We start from the raw sequence: 26,783 nt of genomic DNA, 5'->3' as shown, positions 1-26,783 counted from the left end.
TTTTTTTCTTTTTTTAAATCAGCAGTGGGGACAAGTGAGGGTACGAAGAGCGTAGTTAGTTTAAAGATGTTTTTAATTTTGATTAACGATAAATTCTGCTTGTGATGATCAGGAATCTATTTCTACTACTAAATCTACTAAATATCTACTAAAAAACTAATTCATAAATCATAGTAATGATGATATTAGAAATTTCAAATAAATATTTTTTTATTTTAAATCTTAAGTCTCGCATAAAAAAGTGAAGTATGTATTTCCGATTTAAAGATGAAATCTTACTCTCGCAATGATATTTGGAAAATAAAATTATTTTTTTGGTATAAATACTCAGCCAAGACTAAGATATGCATTAAGTTAATTTATGATAATAGCTCATAGATTAAAAATCTTGACATCTAAGTTAATCTTTCGGTAAAATATCACGCTGATTCAGCTAATTTTCTTTATAAATACTTCAAGAATGTAAAGATTTTAACTTACTTCAGTGTTTTAAAACTACGATGCTGACTTTTACGATTTTGTTTCTAGCGTTCTTCGGGAATATGCCAAGTGGTAATTTTGCATTGATGTTCTTTTAAAAAATAACTATCAAAACCTTTCTTTTTATTAACCAACAATTATATAAAAGATTAACGTTTAAATTTTATTTCGTTTTTTCCGAAGTTTTATTGTTAAAAACTAATTAATTTAAAACTAAAGAAAATAATTTTAACTAGTGGGCTGCGCTCCCTGCTCGCTAACGCTCGCCAACATCCGAAAATTGCTACGCAATCTTATAGTTTGCTTCGCAGACCAAGCTCGCTTCGCTCGCTACTAACTTAAGTACATTGCAAATGCACAAAATTCTAAGAATTCAAAACAATCATTCAAATCCATATAACAACTTTTTTTTTTTAAATAAATTACATCTTTTTAGTAAATACTAAATCATTAAAATAAATTTTAATTTAAATAAAAGACATGTAATTCGTTAAACTTATTAGAAATGTGCTATAGTATAAAATCTTAAGATAAAATTTCTAAAACTGATATCTCTTTAAAAAGGTTAAAATTTTGGCTATAATTAAGTCTATTAAAAATTTAAATAAGTGAATTGCAATGGAAAAACCTGCATAAACAAATAAATTCTAGTAAAACAAATAAATTCGTGATTTAAATCAAAAATCGTCAAATAAATTCGTAATATATAAATTCGTGAAAAAAAGCGCTTACGACAAAATACTAAAATAGAGATCTATCGACAAAGACTACTCACTTCTGTCTAACTTATGCTCTCTCTGGTTATTTCAGTCTCCGTTTTTAAAAGCGCTATATGCTGAGCCATCTCAGCTACATTTTGCATGTGACATTTTTAGCGGCAATCATTGGTCGATTTTCTGGAGTTGCTATTCGGGGAGTTGTAATGAGGCTTTTTTTTTGTCGCCGTGTAAGAGAAATATATATATATAGATTTATCTGGAAAAAATAGTTTATTTGCTTTCATTTTAGCAAATTACTCGAAAAGGTATTTGAAATTTTTTACCAGTTTTTTTTCCCACATAACTTCTCTCTTTTAATAATGTATCACACAGATTTTTTCAGGATGTTCCAATATTTGTTTGTTTTCTCCTTACAGATATTTGACTGTAGATAATGAAAAAAAAACCGTTAAACTTTTTTTTAATCACCAACAAAGCTCTAAATTTTAAAAGCTTCTCCAAATTGAAGGAAGCGCCATATATAATATAATTTTAAAAAATGAAAATGTTCTATCAAGTTTGCAAAAAATAATTTTAATTCCTTTTACGTCTGCTAGTGTCGTATTGAAGCATTTTAATGTTTTTATACTGAGTTTGTCGTGCATAACTGCTTATAAACATTTTTTCTTAGAAATATAAATCTTTTTTCTTTCCTTTTTTTTAAAAAAGAATATTTTTTTATTTTGTGGCTTGTTATTATTTATGTTATTTCCTTAATAAAATTAAATAAAAAATAAATAAATAAACTGCGCTCGTCATCAATTCTGTTTCAGAAAATTATCGTCGGTACCTCTTCTCACTCATAACGCAAAACATACTGGAAGAAAAAACAAGAGTTTTCCCATATTTTTAAAGCAATGTTAAGAGAGCATTTAGATTTAAAAATTTTATTGATGTGCAACAATGGCGTAAGAAGAAATCACCCTAAGTGGCCAAAACTGATCGGCGCACAAGAACACTAAAATTTTAAAAACTAATAGTTCTTTTATTGAATTAAATTTTTTTAATAGATAAATATTTGGTTCAAGCAAAATATTTTATCAAGAAAAAATAAACATGATTTTCAAACAAATTTAGTAATGAAGTTTTAAATCATCAAAATATAAATGTTCCTTTATTTGAAAAAATAGCAAATTAATTAATAATAAATAAATGGATTCATAAAAATTAATAATTTTATATTTTGTAGCAAACAACCTATTTTTTATCATATAATAATCATTGATAGTATTTACAGAAAAATGGGTAGTTGAAATAATTTATTTTTTAAACGCTTACTGTTTTTCTAATTTTTGTCCCCAAATAGTGTGTTTTAATTCTCCGTACAGGGTTTTTTATTCGAGGAGTTTGTCCTGAGCATCCTTACCCATTTTGAATGCTCCCCATTTCACTGCATGCCTTTGAAGTTTAAATTATCTCCCTACATTAAAAAAAAAATTTAAAAAATTTTAAAAAAACTAGATATAATTTGGGAGCTTTTAAGTTTTTCCGTTTCGCTTTTTCCTTCTTTGAAGTTAATAAAAATTTCCGCAATAAAAATATGCATTTTTCCAATCACGTATTTTAATATCAAAAGATCAGATAATATAGATCTTTTTTTTTAAAGTTTTGGATAAATTTGAGAAGTCTTAAACTAAAAAGTTCCTTTTTTGACTTTTCTCAATTAAATTCATTTATGCAATTCAAAAAAGTTATATTTTTTATTTTTTGACTTTCTGTTGATGATATTCATTAACTGAATGTTCTCAAGAATCACTGTTGTTGATAAATCATGAAGATATTCTTCAATTATGATGTTGGGTGCCGAGAATGAAAACAAACAAATACCAGACTTGCTTAGTCACTAGCTGCAAATCATCACACTTTTCTCACAAGTTTTTGATTTTAAAGCAGATTTAAAAACATATCAAGTGTTGTTAAAATACGTGACAAGGGAGAAAACTTGGTATAAATTAAATTAAAGAAGAAAAAGAGGAATGACATGTTGTTTCTATCTATACACATAATAAAATAATTTGTGTGTCTGTATAACAAGCTTCAAAACCGTAAGTTTTAATAATACGACATGAAGTACTAATGTAAATAAACTATGATTTTTTAATTATATATTAAAACAGAGACATTTAAAAAAAAAGGAAATTTCTGATTGATTTAGTGCAGAGGTTTCCAACTTACATGAGGCCGGGGGCCACAGTTAAAAACACAAATCAAATGGTGGGCCGCAGCTTTATCAAAATTTGATATAGGACTCTTTTAGGTTTGAAGGTAAATTAAATATTACTGTCTGATTTTTAACAAGTTGTGAAAACAAAAGTATTAAATTACAAATTAAAATAAAAAGTAGATTTTTAAAAATATTTAATTGCATATTGAAAAATTTGGGCTACAATAACTTTAATTTGCACCCATGTATTAAACAATTAATGTGCAACAGATATCTAATTGTTAAGATATAAAACTTTAAAAAGGTTGGTATTAAAACTTACATAGTAGCACACAAAATGTTCAATGACAAAATTGTTTGTCTGCTGCAACCACCAGAGAATATATATATATATATATATATATATATATATATATATATATATATATATATATATATATATATATATATATATATATATATATATATATATATATATATATATATATATATATATATATATATATATATATATATATAATAAATACAAGAAAACATGAAGAAAGCTAAGAAAAACAATAAATAAAACATAAGTAAGAACGGCACTTTAAAACCCTCTATTTACACTCAATTTGCGCTTTTGTTTTCATAATTTGTAATCTGGCAATATTTCTGCGAAAACATTTTTAAATCATTCTTGAAACATTTCCCGTCCATCATGCCGTCATTCAGTCCCTGCCGTCCATGTAAGTAGATCTGATTTCGCTACTCGCTTTATAGTCCATTTTTTATACTGTTTTTTCTTTTATTTTATTTTCTGTTTTTACATGTTATTTTTGCTTCTTGTGTTCCTTTTTATTTGTCGTAATTTTTGTAAAAATAATTTTTTTGAGTGCTCCTCACACTATTGTATTAATATATTTTGCTTTGGCTTTATTAATACAATATCAGAAAGCACTCTGTTTTGCGGGTATAATCGTGTGGGCTGATGAAAAGATTATATCTTTTTTTTTCTCTTCCGGTTTTTTTAAATAAATTTTCATCTCTTTTTTTTTTTGAACTGTTGCTTGTTATTTTTTAACTTATTATTTCCCCCCCCCTTTTTTTTTTCATATGTCTATAATTTTTCTTTGTTTTTATATATATATATATATATATATTAAATTTAAACTTTACAAATGTGTATATAAATAAATTCGTCCAAAATGAGTGGTTTCAAAAAGTTAAATCGGAGAATTTCTTCGAGAAAATTTCTGATACACACATGCTAAATTATATTTAAAAAATACGAAAAAAATTAAATAAAAAAAGAGCAGCATACATGATTATTTTTGTATTTGAATGAATATTTTCTTGAATGCAAAACCTGAGAAATAATTTTTTTGCACCATGGTATGTTAAATTTCACAGAAACGAAGAAATTAGGTTTTTATTAACGAGAAAAGTATTTTAAACCCATATAGATTTTTTACGAGAATTGTCCGCAAAAAAATGACAACTAATATATTTTAATTCGCGAGTCACAAAAAAGGCTTCGCGGGGCCCCCGGGCCGCCAGTTGGAAACCACCGATTTAGTGGAAACCAATTTGGTTTAAATTAAATTAAAAAGAATCAATGTGCTAAATTAACCAATCAAATGCTTCTTTCTTTAATTACTTTATAAATTGAATAACAAAAGAAGTCAAGGTTTACATGAAATGTCTATTTATACACATATACCCCACGTCTTTCTACTAGCTTTCAATTCGTTTACAATCGTTCTAACCAAGTATTTCTTAGGTCTTCTTCTTTTTCTATTGCCCTGAGGGTTCCAATCAAAAGCTTGTTTTACTTTAAATTTTTCTGGTTTACGTAGAACTTGTCCTATCTATTTCCATTTACATTTTTTAATTTCCAGATCCATCGGTTTCTGTTTCGCTTTTTCAAAGATTTCTGCATTACAAATTTCATAGGACCACTTAAAACGCAAGATTCTTCTTTAAAAGTTGTTAATAAGTACTTGAGGTTTTTTCGTGTTATTTTTATTGAAGTGATTTTGCCTTTTTTTTTATTGAAGCACTTTGTTATTTTTACTGAAGTGCTTTTTAGATCCTTGCCTCGTCTGAGATCAGAATATGTCATTTAATTATTTAAGATCAATTTTCAAAATTTTAGTTTTATTTCGATTGATATTAAGACCCATTTTCCTTGCCTCTACGTTTGAAATGTTTGTTTGCGTGCTTTGAAGGGTGTTGGCTAGTAAACACAAGGATTACGCAAAATCAAGATCAGAAGGATATTCAGAAGAGTTCCATCTTACACCCCTTTTATTCTCTGCTACTCTCATCATAATCCAATCAGTAGCAATCAAAAAAATCGTTGGTGAAAGTATACAACCCTGTCCTAACACCGGAATCGATCTTGAAGTATTCTTATTGCTGGCTTGTATCCATAATGCTGTGTCAGTGTAATGTGCCAGTACTGGTAAGGTGTTTTAAGAACCAGTTTATTTTTAACACAAGCATAGTGAGGTACTACAGTTTGATACTGGAACATTAGTGAACTGCTCTGAATGGGAAAATAAAATCCACACTTTACTAGCGAAAGTTGTTAGATTGTGTTAAACTTTAAGTATGAGTTAACATATGATACGGAATACAGTTAATCTTTTTTTGAATGATGGGATGAACTACTCTATACGTTTTTTGCTTAATCTAATAATGGGTTATCAACAGGAAGGGCAACGCATATTAATAATTAAAGAAAAAAATTGGTATTATTTTAGCTTTGTTATATGTGTCGGTATTTGACTTTCAATTTTGTGTTCGATTTTGTGGTGGTGTTCAATGTTGATTTGATTCTTTTTCTTCCATCCCTTACGATGAACGGGTATTCAGATAGTCCATAATAATATATCATAATCTATGATAAAGCGTATAATTAAGTGAAATTAGGTTATACACGTTACAAAGATGCCTATTTTTCATTTTTACCATCAAAGTTTACTTTCTTGACATTAACAGTGTTGAAAGCTAAGATTCAACGTTTATTTTGTTTTCTTTCCCTATAGTAGTTGTTGTTCATTTACGTCGTACAATAGCTGCACAATGAGCTATTGGCGACAGTCTGGGAAGCATCCGTGAGGATGATCCGAATACGTGCCATCACAATTTTGATCCTCTGCAGAGGGAACGGCAACCCCGCTTCGGTAGCCCGACGACCTGCACGCAAAGTCGAGCATTTTACGGTATAACAGTTTAACAGTTTACCGCAAACCCTTGGTCCCTACGCAGACTAATCCAAGTGGTTACACTGACCGCAGCCGGTGATGCTTGACTTCGGTGATCTGCTGGGAACCGTGTCTTAACGATCAGTCCACTGCGGGATCTTTTCCTATAGTGACTGACAGTAAGATATTGTAACATGCAGTAAGACTATGCAATAAGTAAATAAACAAAAAATAAATTAACAAACAAAAATAAATAAAAAATATGATTCTGAATAATATTTTGCTGATGAACTATTTAGTTTGGGCGTAGTTCAAAATCGCGCTTTAGAATCATGTTTTTTTTTTTAGTTCGTCTTGCACATTTGAAAAAACAGACACAGCTCAAATTAAGTCCCCATATTTTCTTATCTCTTTTGTCATGAAAGCAGCAAGAAAATTAGATAAAACCGAGAAAATGAGATAAACAGCGAGAGTCAATGAATTCTTGGAAGGCTAGATTTACAGCATTCTTGTTTTTCTATTGAAATGCTGTCCAAATTTAGAAAGAAGTGGTTTTCAGAGGGGGATAGATCTGGAGAGTAGTGAGGTTGTTGAAGAAATATTTTTGCCAGTCATTAATGAAGTCAGCAGTGATTTGTTTGCAATGCCATGCGGTAAGAAAGGACCTATCTATTGACCTATATAGGGTATTTTTCTTTAAGTTTTTGCATCCTTTTGTTTAGATAATTGCAGCATCCCTAGCAGCAATTTCACCTTGGCCCCAGTTGGGCTTGAAATTATCTCAATGTGGGTCCTACATGAACATGCACCGAGAAACCAATATAGGGATGTCTACATTTTTTAATATTGATCCTATATAGGGGCAATCTCGGCCTTTATGAAGTCAATATAGAGAGTTTATGGGCAGATTAATGAATATTAAATATCGGGTGAATCTGATAATTCTATATAGGGCCGATATTGGTTGTAAAGTGGCGGTAAAATATCGGGTTAATCTAACAATTCTATCTAGGGCTAATATCGTAAAAATTACGGCTCTTCAAACCCTTTTTGAGCCAAGATTCGTGAATATTGGTCAAATGAGGGACCAATTTATTTTGCTACTAGGGATGTTTCTATTGAGACCTATATGAGCCAGGTTTTATACAATCACAATGGATCATACTATCATAATGGCATGTAAGAACACCAAACATTCACAACTAACATTTTTTGTTGAATATTATGCTTTGGAGTGAGTTTTGATGATTCGGTCTTCAACCAGTACTAAATCCAACTAACACTGAAGTCAAGTACATGTTATTAACATATTATTAACGTTCCACTTGATCTGCGAATGCTGTAGTTTCAAGTAAATAAATCGTAATTCATAATCGTGCGAATTGCTGACCATCTATACCCTTTTCAATGAATTATTTTGAAAGATAAACTATTTTATTATTTTTTAGGGTTTACGATAGTTTCTTTAACCAGTTGAGATACATAACTTTACTATAAAAGAAAAAAAAGTCGTTTGATTACTAAAAATGTTTTGTTAGTAAAAAAACTATTGCTTGCAGTGTTTTTGTAACACACATAGAATAAGTTTCACCAAAAAAATTAAAGGTGTTTCGTTAGTAAATAAAGCTATTGCTTTCAAAAGAAAGAATCTCTGCTGTGTTTTTGTGACGCATATAGAACAAGTTTCACCAAGGGGTGCTTTGTTAGTAAAAAAAGCTATTCCTTGCAAAAGAACAAATTTAAATATTCAACTTGAAAATCTTTCCCTAGCATTATTCAACAATATTTACGTTAGTTACCGTTTAAAACGATAGAAATCCTAATTTCACATGCATTATTTATTTTAAAGTCACTTGCATACCTCCAATTTATTCCTCTAAATAATAATAAAAGCAATAACTAATAACAATAATAAAACAAGGGGAAAATGAAACTTTTTTTCTGTGTAAGTCGGGGAATTCTGTGTCCTTATGTCGCACGCATAACAATTACATGTCTTGGGCATATTGAGCAGTGTAAATTTCGCGTACTAGAGGTTGATCAGTAAAAGCATTAAAGTCAAACAAGAAGTTTCTCGTGAAAACAGTAGAAAAGAAAGATGTTATTCAATGATTATTATTCCTTTATTTATTTATAATTAAAATATGTGTGCAATGAGCATAAATAGTATGATGTGTTTCTTGCGAAATTAAAAGAAATCCCATTTTAAAACTATGTAAACTAGGCATTTTTTAATCATATGTTTGATTATAATCTCATTAATTTTTGTATTTCACATTAAGTAAGATTAAACATCTACTTAAGAATGTTTGACAATACTGAAACATGACAATTCACAAATTAGAGAATATAAACTAATGTTTCAATTTAAAAAAAATCTGATGAATCATTTTTTAAATCTATCAAGTAAACAAAATTATTAAATAAAATTTAGTTATGTTGTCGGATAGTGTTATAATTTGATAACTTCCCAATTCTTTTTTATTATGATCTTTTTTTTTTTGCAATTTTTTTCTTAAGCATTCATTTGTCTTACAGCTGCAACATCTTTCATAAATGAAGTGAAATGCTACTTAGCTGACTTGAATTACTTCTTTTTTGGTAGCAAAAATGAAAATATAAAGTACTTGTTCTATTCTCGGACAAATCCGTTGGATCCATGTGACCTGCAACCTACTACAGATGCTCTAGACACTTGCAAATTCAATTCATCTTTAGATACTAAAGTTCTGTTGCATGGATGGATAGCTGGTCTACCACCCGCAAGCTTCTTATTCGTAAGTTGATATTTTTTGGAAGTTATTTACTAAGAAGGGGGGGGGGAGATACAATCGATTAATGGATATTTTTAAATTATAACCGTCGTTGAACAGCCGATCCAATTATATGGGTTTACGACTACCAATGTTCAACCTCGTAGCCTTGTAATTTTGAACCAATCCAGGAGACAAGGGAACTCCTGGATCGAATATTGAGAGAAATTTGCCTTCGTGGAGGACTTCTTGAGGGAGCTAACCTGCATTCGCGTTACATGGAGAGGAAGACCACGTGAGCCTCCCACGGTTAGCCTGGCAGCAAGGGAACTCTAACCCGTGACCCGTCTACTGAGGATATTTCACGTCAGCACTGTGGTAGGTGCAAGCCGGATGCGGAATTCATATCGACTGGGATTCGAACCCGGTTCGCCTCATTGGAAGGCGAATGCTCTATCCCCTGAGCCATCGCGGTTCATTGACTCTTGCGGTTAAAATGCGTCGTAAGACTTCTTTATTACTACTTCCCACTGATTTTTACGCCTAAGCTTGAAAAAGTGCGCCATCTACTATTATACTTGTAGTATTTTCAATATAACTCGTTCTTTCAATTTTACTTTTAAAGAACCAAACAACAAATAAATTCGGAAGACTCCGCAAGCTGGTTGTAACTGTACCCAAGAAATAATAGCTGGCATAGCCAAATAAGGGATAACATTCAAAATATGGCAACCTTACACTTTTTTGATTTTGTGGTATTAATTCTCTTAAAAGCTTGTAATTATTTAAGTTCAGTAAACCAGCTATAGATTTAAAAAAAATGAATCCTTGTTTTAAAACATTTAAAGCAATTGTTCAGTTATACATGTTTTGCGAAAAATACAAAAGTACATAACTTAAGGCATTATAACAACTTAGCATACTATCCAAGTTCTTGGACGAAGATTGATTGAAATTGATGGAAACTTGTTGTGCTTTGAGCTTGGATCGTGTAAACAATCATCCAAGTACTTGATCCAAGTCCTTGGACGATAGTAGAGTATGTTCTACTTTCCGTCCAAGTTTTTTCTCCCTTAACCAATCAGCTTCTTAAGTTTAGTGACGTCAACAAGTAGGCGTCAGGTTATGTCATTTTGTTGTCTGTTTTCATACATTTTAGTCCAAATAAATTAATCTGTCATGGTCTATTTGTGTTATTATGATTTTGTTTGAATTTATTTAGTAAAGTTACTTGCGTGGGAATTATGTAAGTATGATTTTATAATACTGAATTCGAACAATGCGCATGCGCAAGTTTCTCTTCCGACCAATCAGTGACATTCAAGAACTTGGATAGTGTCTATGAATCATCCAATTTCTTGGAAAGAAAAATTCGTCCTATTTCTCGGATTCAAGAACTTGGACTGTGTAAACAGGCTTTATTGGAAAGAAAATAAAAACTAAGTAAATAAACAAACTTCATTTCCGCCTGTGTTCGAATACACTTTATCTTATTGTTATTGTTTATTTTCTAACAGCCAATGAAAGATGATATTCTCGATGTGGGTAATTTCAACGTGATAATTGTTAATTGGACTTCTTACACTGGAAATACAGACAACGGTCTTATGGGATACAGTGAATCAGCCATCTATAGTATGTATGTCGGTCGGAAGGTGTCTGCGTGGGTAGCTTTCCTCCAGGTATGCTAATACTGCGTTTTACACTTTGTGGTTAAGATTCTTATTAAATAAAAACATTATTAAATAAGTCTTGTTACCATTTCTGCGAAAATCAAGAGATTCGACAGTTATGAAACTATAGAACACCTTGGCTGAATTGTCAAAACGAAGTTAAACTTCAAACCTCGTTTAAACTGCGAAGTAAGGCAAAGGTGAAAGAATTTAAAAGAAAACCCCGATTCTAAACATCTAGTTCAGCCTCTGGTCTATGTTAAACATGTGCTCTTGAGGAGGTTTAAATCAGAGAGACCAGTTTTAACACATTCACGCCGGGTGTTGCGCATGAAAGCGGGACGGAAAAGAGAAAATACTGGTAGAAGAACTATTTCAATATTAGGTTATATTCAGGAGGAGTTAATTCATTCTCAACAATAACAATTCACTGTAAGGAAATTTATCACGGCGAAGTAGCAATTCAATATAAAAATTGCATCCGTTAAAAACAATTGGTAGTTATGGGTTTTTATTATTCCCAGAAAAAAACTAAGAAATGAAATTTATTTGTTACCAGTTTTTACTCCGGTGCGCCACCCGATGAGACAATCTAGCGTGACCCACCGGTGGGTCACCCCGGCGTGAACGTGCTAAACCTCGATTCTTCTGTTGGGAATCGCAGCACATCCTCATCTCGGATTCGTGGACGTTTAGTTCATTTATTTTCTGCATTGTTTTGCAAGCTTTAAATAAATTATAAATATTCAATATATTCTTTCATAATAAATAAATCAATATGCTCGTAATAAATCAATATACTCGTGTATAAATATTCGTTCAAATTAATTAGAAAACATAATTGTTTTGAGTAGTGAATATAGCTTTTACCTTTCCTTCTGAATCTGCAACAGTGTTACCGAAATCTTATGAAAGAAGCCATCTTTTGGATCTCCAAAATTTGTTCTGAATTGGCAGCATACTATTTAATAATTATTGTCTTCTTGAAAAGAAACATCGAGATAATTAAATATCTCACTTGCTGAATGGGGCTATCTTCTTGAGTGGCTGTGAAAATATTGTATTCAACTATTCGAGAGTTGGACCTTTTCGGAACGTTCAAGAAAATGCAAGGGATTTAAAATTACAAATTTAAGGATTAAATAAAGTAAGATTAATTTTATTAAGAATCACGAATGTTTGGTTAGATCAATTACTGATCTTAACATAGGGCTATTGTTAATAAAAGGTATTGGATTCTTTACATGTTGACAATAAATACTACTATTTACTTTATCTGATAGTTTTAAGCATTGATTATATTTTTTAATGAAGGTAAGTTTCCTTTATTTAAAAAATTTCATTTCTAAGTTCTCATTCTTAAATCAAACTAATTTAAAGCCATTTACATATTCCTGCATCGATAAACTGGATTGTTTTTAGCTAAAATGTTATTTTTAAAACCATCATAAATTGAAAATAAATTTGTTGAAAACAGAACAGTGTCCAATAAGTTCTTAAACAGTATTTATACCGTAACGTACGTATAAATCAAAATTTAGGTCACCAATAATTTATACAAATTTCTCTGGAGTGTTTGAAATTTCCGCAAAATGATGTAATTTTGAAGAAACAAAAGCGCATCTAATATCACGTATCATGAAAAAGAGAATCAAATGAAATTCACCCATGGCATAGGGGAGCAACACGTTCTAGAAGAGAGAAGTCCTCCACACGGGTTACCATAAATGAGAAATCCGATCCTTTAGTAGTCCGAACGGGGTGACATCTTTCTTACTGACCTCCTATTGCCCAATTTAGTAGCCTGAACGTAATGACGTCTTTTTTATTACCCCCCACTGCGCTATTTATGTTCATTACCTTGGACTACTTAATTGATCAGTGCGGAGGACTTCTCACTTCAAGGAGGTGTTGAGCATTTTTCTTTTCAAGCAAAAATACTTTCGTTTAAGTATAATATAACCCCACAAAATTATCGATTGTGATCAGTACTAATTCGATATATCACACGATAAAATAATCGATGTATAGATTTCCAAACGCATCTTCTTTAATAATTTGACATGATTTAAAGTAGAGAAAACTTTCTTTGGTTTTCATTAAAAGGAGACTTCAATTTGTGTCCATAAAAAAGAGGTTTTGGAGATGCTATTCCATGAAATTATTTTTCTAAATTGGTCAGAAATTACTTCTTTTGCAAATAAAACTGTACCTGAAATTTATTAAATCACATTAAAAACAATTTAATAGCTAAGTATTGCGTTTTTCAAGAATATTTTGCTGCTGAAAGCATGAGGTATCTTTAAATTTCGTTTAATATAGAGTCAGAAGTTGCATCTTTTGCAGCTATAACTATCAACACTTTACAGCTCATTTAACAACAAATTAACGTAGCTAATTGTTGTATTTTTCAGAATTATGAGGATGCCTATATAATGAAATTCTACTTAATTCTTTTCAGTGTGGGTTCCGAAGTTATTTTCTGCTTTTAAAACTATCTGCATCTTAAATAACATTTAAAAAAAATAATAATAATAGCAAACTTTTGCTTTATCAGAAATATTCAGAAGTTGATCCCATGACCCATTCTAAGCGCTAATGAATTAAATCGAAAAGAAATTCATATTGCTAAACGTTGCGTTTTTCAGAAATATGTAGAAATTGAAATTCTATGTACAAATTAATTACAATGAAGTGAAATTCATCCAGCTAAACGTTGCGTTTTTCAGAAATATGCAGAAGTTGATCCCATGAAATTCTATGTGCAAATTAATTACATAGAAGAGAAATTCATATAGCTAAACGTTTCATTTTTCAGAAATATGTAGAAGTTGAAATTTTATGTACAAATTAATTACAATGAAGTTAAATTCATCCAGCTAAACGTTGCGTTTTTCAGAAATATGCAGAAGTTGATCCCATGAAATTCTATGTGCAAATTAATTACATAGAAGAGAAATTCATATAGCTAAACGTTTCATTTTTCAGAAATATGTAGAAGTTGAAATTCTATGTACAAATTAATTACAATGAAGTGAAATTCATCCAGCTAAACGTTGCGTTTTTCAGAAATATGCAGAAGTTGATCCCACGAAATTCTATGTGCAAATTAATTACATAGAAGAGAAATTCATATAGCTAAACGTTTCATTTTTCAGAAATATGTAGAAGTTGAAATTCTATGTACAAATTAATTACAATGAAGTGAAATTCATCCAGCTAAACGTTGCTTTTTTCAGAAATATGCAGAAGTTGATCCTATGAAATTCTATGTGCAAATTAATTACATAGAAGAGAAATTCATATAGCTAAACGTTTCATTTTTCAGAAATATGTAGAAGTTGAAATTCTATGTACAAATTAATTACAATGAAGTGAAATTCATGCAGCTAAACGTTGCGTTTTTAAGAAATATGCAGAAGTTGATCCCATGAAATTCTGTGTGCAAATTAATTACATAGAAGAGAAATTCATATAGCTAAACGTTTCATTTTTCAGAAATATGTAGAAGTTGAAATTCTATGTACAAATTAATTACAATGAAGTGAAATTCATGCAGCTAAACGTTGCGTTTTTAAGAAATATGCAGAAGTTGATCCCATGAAATTCTGTGTGCAAATTAATTACATAGAAGACAAATTCATATAGCTAAACGTTTCATTTTTCAGAAATATGTAGAAGTTGAAATTCTATGTACAAATTAATTACAATGAAGTGAAATTCATCCAGCTAAACGTTGCGTTTTTCAGAAATATGCAGAAGTTGATCCCATGAAATTCTATGTGCAAATTAATTACATAGAAGAGAAATTCATATAGCTAAACGTTTCATTTTTCAGAAATATGTAGAAGTTGAAATTCTATGTACAAATTAATTACAATGAAGTGAAATTCATCCAGCTAAACGTTGCGTTTTTCAGAAATATGCAGAAGTTGATCCCATGAAATTCTATGTGCAAATTAATTACATAGAAGAGAAATTCATATAGCTAAACGTTTCATTTTTCAGAAATATGTAGAAGTTGAAATTCTATGTACAAATTAATTACAATGAAGTGAAATTCATCCAGCTAAACGTTGCGTTTTTCAGAAATATGCAGAAGTTGATCCCATGAAATTCTATGTGCAAATTAATTACATAGAAGAGAAATTCATATAGCTAAACGTTTCATTTTTCAGAAATATGCAGAAGTTGAAATTCTATGTACAAATTAATTACAATGAAGTGAAATTCATCCAGCTAAACGTTGCGTTTTTCAGAAATATGCAGAAGTTGATCCCATGAAATTCTATGTGCAAATTAATTACATAGAAGAGAAATTCATATAGCTAAACGTTTCATTTTTCAGAAATATGTAGAAGTTGAAATTCTATGTACAAATTAATTACAATGAAGTGAAATTCATGCAGCTAAACGTTGCGTTTTTAAGAAATATGCAGAAGTTGATCCCATGAAATTCTGTGTGCAAATTAATTACATAGAAGAGAAATTCATATAGCTAAACGTTTCATTTTTCAGAAATATGTAGATGTTGAAATTCTATGTACAAATTAATTACAATGAAGTGAAATTCATCCAGCTAAACGTTGCGTTTTTCAGAAATATGCAGAAGTTGATCCCATGAAATTCTATGTGCAAATTAATTACATAGAAGAGAAATTCATATAGCTAAACGTTTCATTTTTCAGAAATATGTAGAAGTTGAAATTCTATGTACAAATTAATTACAATGAAGTGAAATTCATCCAGCTAAACGTTGCGTTTTTCAGAAATATGCAGAAGTTGATCCCATGAAATTCTATGTGCAAATTAATTACATAGAAGAGAAATTCATATAGCTAAACGTTTCATTTTTCAGAAATATGTAGAAGTTGAAATTCTATGTACAAATTAATTACAATGAAGTGAAATTCATCCAGCTAAACGTTGCGTTTTTCAGAAATATGCAGAAGTTGATCCCATGAAATTCTATGTGCAAATTAATTACATAGAAGAGAAATTCATATAGCTAAACGTTTCATTTTTCAGAAATATGTAGAAGTTGAAATTCTATGTACAAATTAATTACAATGAAGTGAAATTCATCCAGCTAAACGTTGCGTTTTTCAGAAATATGCAGAAGTTGATCCCATGAAATTCTATGTGCAAATTAATTACATAGAAGAGAAATTCATATAGCTAAACGTTTCATTTTTCAGAAATATGTAGAAGTTGAAATTCTATGTACAAATTAATTACAATGAAGTGAAATTCATCCAGCTAAACGTTGCGTTTTTCAGAAATATGCAGAAGTTGATCCCATGAAATTCTATGTGCAAATTAATTACATAGAAGAGAAATTCATATAGCTAAACGTTTCATTTTTCAGAAATATGTAGAAGTTGAAATTCTATGTACAAATTAATTACAATGAAGTGAAATTCATCCAGCTAAACGTTGCGTTTTTCAGAAATATGCAGAAGTTGATCCCATGAAATTCTTTGTGCAAATTAATTACATAGAAGAGAAATTCATATAGCTAAACGTTTCATTTTTCAGAAATATGTAGAAGTTGAAATTCTATGTACAAATTAATTACAATGAAGTGAAATTCATATAGCTAAACGTTGCGTTTTTCAGAGATATGCAGGAGCCGATCCCAAGAAATTCCATTTCATTCCTTTTAGCATGGGATCAGAGGTAACTTCTTTTGCGGCTAAAACAATGTGCAATTTAAATCACATTACTTGTAAGTATTGTTTTGTATTTCAATATTTCCTTTTATATCCTAAAAGTGCTTTTTAGCAAAATTGTCTTGCAAAGCGTTACGGTTTCCTTTAACTCTAACACTATATAAGCTTCACAACATCATACCGCAAGCGCTTAAATTTATTTATGAATTCCAGCGATGCTAAAAAAAAGCTAGCGTCACTGTTACGGTAAGACAAACGCTTTGTAAAATTCTCTAATACATAAATAAACTTTAAGATTAAAAGGATAACCCGAAGCTAGTGAAAATAAATAAAGAAAAAAAAAGAGAAAATATTATTAAAAAACCAATGAATCATTATCAAACTGAGACTGATTTGCTACAAGTCTTAATTCTTGTGGTTCTAAATCATTAGATTGAACGGAAAGTTAGATCATTCAGTGGAAAAATTATTGGTGTTAAAAGTCCTGCTTTGTGGGATTTGTTATGAGAATTTGACCGGTTCTGAATCGATTCTCGATGACAATAGTAGCAGCAAACTTCGCGTTGCTCTTGTATCATTCAAAAGTTTTTTACTAAATTTATTAAAATGTTCCTTTTTGCTTTAAATTTGCTTGTTTTTGCTACATTACCTTAATTTTGAAAATAATTTTTAATCGAAAAAAAATATGTTCAGATCCATAGCGGTCCTCCAAAAGTTTAAAATTCCCTTAATTAATTGCTAATTGAAGTAAACATTACGTATAGTTTTCTTTTTAAAGAAAGAAATCTGATAGTGCTGAAAGTAACTCTAAAAGATATGTTTTATTTGCAGTTCTTGATCCGGCTGCACCACTTTTTAGGTTTCTTCCATCATTTTTAGGGCCATCTTACATGGATGCTGATTTTGTCGAAGCAATGCACACTGATGCAGCATCAAACGGGCTTCAAGGTTAACACAAATTATTGTATTCTTAATCACATTATAATAATCATATTGCATTCTTTATGCCCTCTTTATGCTCATTATCTCACTCGTTTTATTCTCATTTCGTAGTAAATTTTATTCACAATATTATATATGTATTTTTTTTAAGGAATAGTAATTTATCTTTCTTACAAAAAGTATAGTTTATGCGGCAAAATTTATAATACTTGTTATTAAAGAGGCTTCCAAAAAATTAGGTATAACTCGTTTTTTTTTATTTTTTTTATTTTTGAGTTAGCTTTTAATTTTAAAACAAGAAATTCGGAGGAAGTGATCACAATTTTTTTTTATTAATATTCAATGAGATATGTAGAAGTTTATAAAAATTGAAACACATAACATAATTTGTAACAAAAAAGCGATTCTCCTGGTAGAAAGATCCATTTGCAAAGAAAATAGTACATCACAGTTTTTTTACAAAAAATTATCATAGAAAACGGCTTCTATTCTTCTAGTGGCAAAAATGGATTTTATTAAAAAACGCGTCCACCCTTCATTGCAATGCTCTAGTGCTAACTATTTACTATTCTGCCAATTAAACTGTGAACCCCAGAAACGGATTAACATTAATTCTAGCTCACGTAACTGTAGAGGACTCAAAGCAGGAAGTCTGACAAGGTAGTACCAAATTTTTTTTATTGGATATATGTCAGAAGGTAGGGCTGATGATAATTTTATTTTCTCCAAACCATGAGCCTCAAGACAGTATTAAAAAAGTACAGCACTATGAGCATTATAATGTATCATAATGAAGTCATAGCAGCGTGTTGTAATTACATGTAATTAAATATAAACCCTTGTAAAGGATCAAATACAACTTTATTAAATACACATAAGGGCGACCTTTGTGCTGAAATACAAAGTAAGGTAAAACAACGTTTAAGAGCACAAAAAATATATAAAATGCAGACAGCTGTTTCGGATGCTCAAAGGGCAACCTTCATCAGTGCAACAGTTGCACTGATGAAGATCACTGTTGCACTGATGAAGGTTGCCCTTTGAGCATCCGAAACAGCTGTCTGCATTTTATATATTTTTTGCGCTCTTAAACGTTGTTTTACCTTACTTTACAACTTTATTGTTACTTAAATAAGATAACAGCGTGCGTACATGCATGGCTGCATGCCTCCAGGAACAACAACAACCCCGAGCACGGTTACAGTCCTGCGGTCATAGTGGAAGTTGAAGTTCCAGGATATGACACAGCGTTATATGAGGGACATGTTCATCCAGGAAATCAAGCCAGGCAGAAATCCTCTATGAAGCACGTAAGAGATAAAAAAATTTTAGTGAACACCAAGTGAGATCACTGCGAAAACCATAATTCCAACACTTTTGTAACTATGTAACGAGAATGTTAGATTGGCTGTATCGTGTTCCATTCAGATCAGCAGTTCCCTGAATCGTTCTTCAGCGTGAACCTAGACTTGTCTGTGTAACATTCAAAGTCCATTGCTGTCTGATTCAAAAAACGTGTACTTTTGCCCGTGTCATTGTTCTTTCTAGGTAGCGCACTCATCTTGTCGTCTTTCGTGAAATCTTTAATAGTGTCCACACTTAAGTAGTTGCGGATACCACAGGTGAAACTGTCGAAGATGTTGCATCGAATCACGCAATGTTCTTAGAACAATAAGTAAAATCTGGAGCTCTTCAGCGAAATTACTTATCTTCAGTTCAACTAGAGTGACTAGTTCAACTAGTGTTCAGTTGGAACAACTCATCCTCAATTCAACAGTTAAAGCTGTCCTACTTTACGGGTGCGAAACTTGGAAACTTACTAAATCTCAAAAGAAACTTCTTAAACACCTTCCAAACTAAAGCTCCAAGCTCCATGTAGGATTTTCAAAATCTTTTGGTCTTACGTAATTTCAAATGATCAACTATACCGAAGGTTCAACACAAGACGCATTACTGAGGAAATCAAACATCGAAAATCGACATGAATGGGACGCATTCTGCGATTGATCTTCCTCGTGTAGCTCTCACCTGGTCACCGGAGGGACGAAGGACGCCTGGATGACAGAAACTAACAAGGCGAGGAAGGATAGAGGGTGTCTAGCTGGAACTTGGTTAGGGAGGCTGCCTTGCTAAGGAGGATTAAAAGAATATTTATGATGATCATGATGAGTAGCTGCGGTGATTTTTGTTCCTTGTGCTACAAAATGTCCTTGTCTTTAGATCGATGGAGTTAGAAAACGGTCTTTCACAGTTGTAATTCGAGATCATCAGTCAAGAACCTGTTTTCACTACAAGGAATCGGGAGATGAAGCTGATCCTACAGTAGTTAAACCATATTGTGAGACGTTTAGCAGCGTATCATTCAACCGATGGCAAAAAAAAAGGAATCCAGTAGAGGACTTCTCCTAAACATTGTTACAGACATCTCTGAATACTTTCACAAAATAAGCAACAAAAATTTATAATCAACAACAAAAATTAAATTGAAAGTTAGATTTTTCCTGAGTTTCCTCCACGCAGATGCAAAAGTGTCTATTCCTTTAAAATAAAATATCATTTTTGCTAAGTTTTCTATCAACCACATAATTCGCGGTATTTATTATTACTGCCATTTTTTTTTTTTAATTATGAGCTTCAAAAAACCCGTTTGTAACTTAACTCGTGAAGGGCAGTGTATTGGAGCTTTTAAAAATAGCAGTATTTTATATACGCCGCTTTAGAGTTTTGCAATTAGCTACGGTCGTCGGGGAAACATCCCTTAGGATGATCCGTAGACATGTCATTACAGTTTTCATTCTCTGCAAAGGGGATTAATCCCCCATTTTGGTAGCCCGATGACCTGCTCGAGAAATCGAGATCTATACTGTCAAACAGTTTAACGAGACTCAATACCTTGATCCCTCGGTCTTCTTACAGTCTGGTCTATGTGGTCACCCACATGCTTACCGCTTACTGATCTTTGCTAGTGATGCTTTACTCTGGTGATCTACTGTGTCTTAAGTCCACTGTGGAAAATTTAAGAAATAGAGTTATTTGTGTTATAGCTAAATATAGAACTTTGTGTATGAGTTAAAAACAAAAAAAGTTGCCGTGCAATATACCATGCGTTGTAAACATTATGCAATCGAAAAGTTTGAACCCTTTAATGTTAATTTTACTTTTTACATACTTCAACATATCCTGAGAATCATTTAAGATAATTAAAAAAATAAATTCCTCTATTGTATTTATTGTTTGTCCATAGATATTTTCTTGTAATATATTTTGAAAATTAGTTATTTTTATTATTCATGTTGAAATTGCGCTAAAACGTTTTGAATTATAAGATGTATGCTTTTTACAAGATTTTAAACTATCACCGGTGAGTTTTTGTTCCTGGACACAGCATTCCAGGACACAGTTTTTTTTCCTGGACACTACATTCCAGGACACAGTTTTTGTTCCTGGACACAGCAGTCCAGGACACAGTTTTTGTTCCTGGACACAGCGTTCCAGGACACAGTTTTTGTTCCTGGACACAGCGAAATGTGCACTTACGAAAATGGTCGCAGCAGAAAATGTGCCTTTTCAGTTATCAATCTAAATTTAACAACAAAACGAGGAATTACTTGCTTGTTGAAATACAAAGTATAAACATTATAGGGTAAACTCCCGTTGCTTAGGGGTTTCTAGGTTTATTACCTATGTAACTTCTCTGGTGATGTCTTCGCATTCAGAACTCTAAACTATAGAGCAAGTTTTAAAACTCTAAATTCCTATAACTTATTTTAAATTTATAACAGGACGAGTGGTAACCTTACAAAAACAATTGTTGACTTTTAAAGTCTACTCAATAGAAGACTAATTTAATAAAACGTAACAAGTGACTGCATATGGACGATACTACATTGCGTTCATTAGTTAATTCCTTTTACTTTCTTAAAGGAAAAAGAAAGAGCAATGCCTACAAAAGTTTGAAAAACAAAATCAAATGCTATGTCCGTTTTCATAAACACTCTCCATTTTGCGGTCTGCTGTGCAGTGTGCCAAAAAAGCGGGCCACCCTGAATAACTTTTAATTTGATGATCGGGTCTTTACGTTATGCTAATAATACAAATACAGTGCAGACGATATTTAAAGTTACGAAATCAAACGCGAAAACTTACTTTCTCTGAATGAACATACCTTTTTTTCGACCGATTTGGATTTCTGATCCCCAAAATATAGGGGGTAACCGGAATGTGGAAAATATGGTCCCAATAGTTTGTTCAGGAGAGAGATCCGAAGTTTTAACCCCTTAATGTTAAATTTTACTTTTTGCGTATTTCACCGTATCTGGAGAACTTTTCCAAGCGAATTGAAAAATTTTCGCACACAATTATAAAATTCGTTTTTCAAGAATAATTCCATGTAAAAAGTAAGTTTTAGTAAATATTTATTATTTTTTATTATTTTATTTAATAATAGTGGAAAAACTTTTAACTTTAAAGTTTACAAATTTTCACGCCATTTTAAAGTATGTAAGTTTACATGGCAAAATACAAAACATGGGCGAAATTAGATTAATAGTTCCTGAGAAATCGAATTTTAAATATTCGACTTCCATATAATTTGATTTTTCAGGAACTATTTAACCGATTTCGTTAAATTTTGCATTTTGTTACGTAAAATCAAATACTTAAAAATGGCGTAAGAACTTTTATACCTAACAATTTAAACTTTTTTCGACTATTATTAAACAAAACAATTAAAAATTATATATATTTTTTGAAATTTATTTTTGAATAGAATTATCTTTTGAAAAACGAATTTAATAATTGTTAGCAAAATTTTTTTCAATGCGCTTAAAAAGTTCTCGAGATTTGGCAAAATACGCAAAAAGTAAAATTATCATAAAGGGGTCCTAACTATTGATCGCTCTCATCACCTAACCATGAGACCATATTTCCCAGATTGCAGCCCCATATATTTTGGGAGTCAGAAGTCAGAGTAACCCCTATATTTTGGGAGTCAGAAGTCCGAATCCGTTAAAGAAAGGTATGTTTATTCAACGAAAGTATGTTATTGTGTCCGATTTCATAACTTAAAATTTCGTCTTCACTAATTAAATAGTATATTCGAGGTCATCCCCTCGAGCTATTAAGTTTAAGTCCTAAAACACGGAAATCCGATTAGATCAAAAGTTATTCAGGTTGGTCGATTTTTTTACTGTACATAGAATTTCGTCCACTTGACCAAAATTTAAATAGGATTTAACTCATCCTGTTTACTCATCCTGTAGTTTACTTTCAAGAGCATAAAGAAATAATTATATATTTCTCTGCTTAGGATTAAATTCAAAATACATTTCTTTGTGCAGGATATGGTTTTATACGACCTGTTGCTGGTATAGATTATTACCCTAATGGGGGAAATTTACAACCGAAATGCCAAGAGAACGCTACATTTTATTATGGAGATGGATCGACTGGCAAAGGTACTCCATTAATTTTTCTTTGGTGACATCATATTAAAAAATGCTCTATAAAATTTTCAAAAAGTAGACAAAGAAAGATACATATTAAGAATTTAAATATTTAAGTGAGGAAAAATCAAAACACTATCAAAGAATATACGCATAGGAGAAGGAGGCTAGCTTCCGTAGGCATAATATAAACCATTTCCCAAAGGTTTGGTGCCGATCCTGTGTATAAAGAAGAAACATTTATTATTTTTAATTATATAATTAGTTATGACTTTTATACCCAGATGGCGCCATCAGTATCAACACCTATCGTTCAAAAAAATAATAATTATTTTAATTACTAGATGGAGCTACGAGTATCGAATCACAGGTGACGCACCTCCTAACAGGCACTTTGCTTCTTATGGGCATGTGCTAGATCATAGTGCATATAATACTCTATTAAATCACCCTGTAAGTTGTTTTTCTAGTATAGCATACCGAACCAAGTAGTTCCATGCATTAGTTACGTATTCTAAGAGTCGGGATTTAAAGACTCTTTGATTGCCGTTGGAAGCAGAGAAAAGTGAAGGTAATTAACAGAAATACCTCACAGTTTCCCGAGGCAATCAAACTGGTTTTCCTGTTTTAAATCCTTATGATTTAAAAGTGTTTTTGTTTCTGACTCTCGTTTTTTTTTCTTGATATTTTTTTCACCTATATTGCGCCATCAGTATCAATATTAATTTTCCTCTTTGAATAAATTTTCCTAATTTTAATTTTCCTCTTTGATAGAGACATTTGACCAAAAAAAAGTAAATTCGAAATTTCCTGTCTCTTAGTAAATTAATCTAAATTCACGAAGAATTCAACGTTTTTTGATAACTGATTGATTGATAATAAGAAAGAAATTGATAAAAATTTCTTTGAAAAGAACCTTTTTTGGATGGAAATGGTATTACAAGTTATTTTTTCCTGAAGAATACAATATACTCACAAATAGCTGATGGACAAAAACAACATTCGATTTTGCTTATTACCATGCTGCTATCCAATGCACGGCAACATTTATATAAATGTTCAAATATAAAGATAGATATTACGGTTGGTGTTGCAAAGGCTTGAAAAAAAAACGGTGATAAATTAGGTTTTCTGGTATGAAATTTTGAAAATTTCCAATAACATAGGACTTTTAACTGGTTTTTAATATTGTATCCCAATTCTTTATTCGAATGCTTAAAATCCATATTCAACAACGCCATAGTTTTCACCGCATGGATTTTCCAAAAAATTTGTCAATTCATTGTTGTTGCACCAAACAAAGTACAACGCGTGATCTTTTCATTTTGTAACATAATAAAATTAACTGTTAACCGAGTTTGTAGTCAAAACGCTAATATTTGCTTCAACTTTTTTCATATCCAAACAATAAGCACTGGTTTTGAAGCCTGCTTGTTCCACGCACATACACAAGCAAGCAGAGCTCAGTACGTATCTAGAACCGGTTGAATCTCTTTCCTCGCTTGGAAGATCAATAAAAGTTGATGCAAACATTGACATAATAAACGAAACAGTTGGAAAGCCCCTTCAATCGCACGTTCTCCATTCAGCGGATAATCGAATCGTTTATATGAAAGATTTTGATAAGACCATTCACTTTATGACAACTTTATTTTTTTTAAAAAAATTTTCTTGCAGTGACTGACATGGGTACTTCAATTAGCTGCAAGCATAACTCCGCCTTTATCTACTACTTGGCTAGCTTCAACAAGAATTGCCAGTTCATAGGACTCATCTGCGAAAGTTATGATGACTACTTAAGTGGAAAATGTTCGGCAACAAATACAACTGTTTGCAAAATGGGTTACTATTCACGTAAAATTGAAAATCTGCCTCCCTATTCAAAATGTTACCTCCAAACCTCAGCTTATCCACCATATTGTCTTAACTGAAGAATGACCTGCTCTTGGTATTTCGAACCAAATGGACAAATATAACCGAGATGTTTCGAAATCATAGTTGCTTATGCTGAGTTATTCGAATAGACCAGCGGTTCCCATTTTTTTTCGGCTACGGAACCCTAAATAAACATGCTTCTTCCAGGGGAATCCCGACTTCACAATTCATGTAAATAAAGACAATTGTATGCGCATTAAAAGACAACTTATTTTGACTTTTAGACGTTTTTATGTTTGATAAGATGAGTGGAATTTATTTCATCTATTTATCATAAATAATATTAAGGTAGCGTTTTATGTTCGGTAGTTGAATTCCCAGTCTTGAAGATGAATTTAGTCTATAGTGCTGCTTTAAGGAGAGCTCCTCCAGACTGAAAGTCTGGGGCTGTCTGCTACTATGGTAACAAGCAAGAGCACATTTATAATGGGGGTGAAATGGAGGAAAAAAAGTGTCGATTGGTTTACTCACGACGACCTACGCTAAGATTAAGACAAAACTATTTACCCCAGTGACCTTTCCTCGTAACCATAGTACCCGCCACGACGCGAGACGGGTATCTGGAGGAGTTCTCCTGAAAGTCGCACTATTCGCAAAAATTTGTTTTTATGTAACTATAAAAAAATAATAATAATACTATAAATGAAAAGAAAATTCTTTGAAAATGATTATAAGAAAAACATATTTCTTTATTAAAGAACTCAGTTACTTTATTTTGATTTGAAAAGCGCATTGTGAAATGCTATAGTAATTTTTCATAAATATATTTTCGTAAAAAAAATTTATACTTTTTGTTTAAAAAAATTAAATTTTTTTTTTTAATTAATTTCTCTCTTAGGCATATTACTTTAAATATAATTTCATAAAGTCAATCAAAATCATAACTGAATTATGGATAATTGATTGGAACTAAATATAATTATAGATTTTAAAAAAGTTTTAAACAAAACTTTTTAAAAAAGTCTTAATTCTCGGAACCTCTTTAACTCTTCCACTGAGCCCTATGGTTTCACGGAACACCATTTGAGAACTGCTGGTATAAACGAATAAGGCATTTTTGCATCGTGAAATTCAACGTGAATAAAAGCAGAGTTATTCATGAAATAACTGCACTTATGAAAAACCTTGCAGTGGCCGCCACTGTAGAGTCGAAATTCATTTACAGTTGAAATCTTCTTAGATCCTAACGTGATCTCCGTTGGTCATCTGTCAAAATAACTTCAAAAAAGAGAAAAAAAGAGGTTTTCCATCTTCAATTTTCGCCTGACTTAAGTTTTCGATAATTCAAGACGGTATAACACTAGAAAGACTGAAACTTAGTATATACCTATATTGCCCAAAATGACTGAATTGTGTGAGAATAACTAACGTGTAAAGAAATTTGTTTAAAATTACTTTTTTTTATTTTTTTTTATATTATTTACAGTTATATAACTGGTTATTACTAAATATTAACAATAAAAAAAATTATATGCTGTACAAAAAGTCACAAAATTCTAAGAAATTTTATCATTATATGCATCATTGCTTTTTCTAATTGAAATTAAAAAGCAGTCAAAATGACTTCCTTGGGCAATCTAGTGTTAAAAATCGTTATGAAAGCTTCGACATTAACATTAAATGTATTTTTCTATATTCAAAATTTAAAAAAAAAAAAAGGTTTTTTAATAATTATAAAACATTTTTGTTGCGTGAATCAAATATCAAATCAAATCTATTAACAGATTAAAAAAACCTTTAACCTTAAACCTTTTTGTAACACGCTTTACAGGAA

General features: G+C 31.1%; 1 protein-coding gene across 1 annotated transcript; it reads left to right on the top strand.

Moving 5' to 3' along the window:
* The first annotated feature begins 479 nt into the window (after positions 1-479).
* Positions 480-25,226, top strand: LOC107439974 (phospholipase A1 member A-like). Its single transcript, XM_087160362.1, has 7 exons — positions 480-552; positions 9,129-9,367; positions 10,861-11,025; positions 16,636-16,744; positions 17,520-17,636; positions 22,970-23,086; positions 24,752-25,226. Exons 1-7 carry the CDS (start codon positions 501-503, stop codon positions 25,003-25,005), a joined length of 1,053 nt encoding a protein of 350 aa, XP_087016488.1. The 5' UTR covers positions 480-500; the 3' UTR covers positions 25,006-25,226.
* Positions 25,227-26,783: the final 1,557 nt, after the last annotated feature.

This window comes from Parasteatoda tepidariorum, chromosome 4 (genome assembly GCF_982258835.1).
Source record: "Parasteatoda tepidariorum strain Cologne lab strain chromosome 4, Ptep-v5.0, whole genome shotgun sequence".
In the NCBI taxonomy this organism is placed as follows: domain Eukaryota; kingdom Metazoa; phylum Arthropoda; class Arachnida; order Araneae; family Theridiidae; genus Parasteatoda; species Parasteatoda tepidariorum.
This window is presented reverse-complemented; position numbering and strand designations above follow the sequence as displayed.

What these genes read in the sequence shown, in the direction of transcription:
- LOC107439974 (XM_087160362.1), top strand. Translation starts at nt 501, where the DNA reads ATGCTGACTTTTACGATTTTGTTTCTAGCGTTCTTCGGGAATATGCCA. An exon ending in CTTCGGGAATATGCCAAGTG is followed by an intron (nt 553 to 9,128) that starts GTAATTTTGCAT and finishes TTTGTCTTACAG; the next exon opens with CTGCAACATCTTTCATAAAT. An exon ending in AGCATCAAACGGGCTTCAAG is followed by an intron (nt 17,637 to 22,969) that starts GTTAACACAAAT and finishes TTCTTTGTGCAG; the next exon opens with GATATGGTTTTATACGACCT.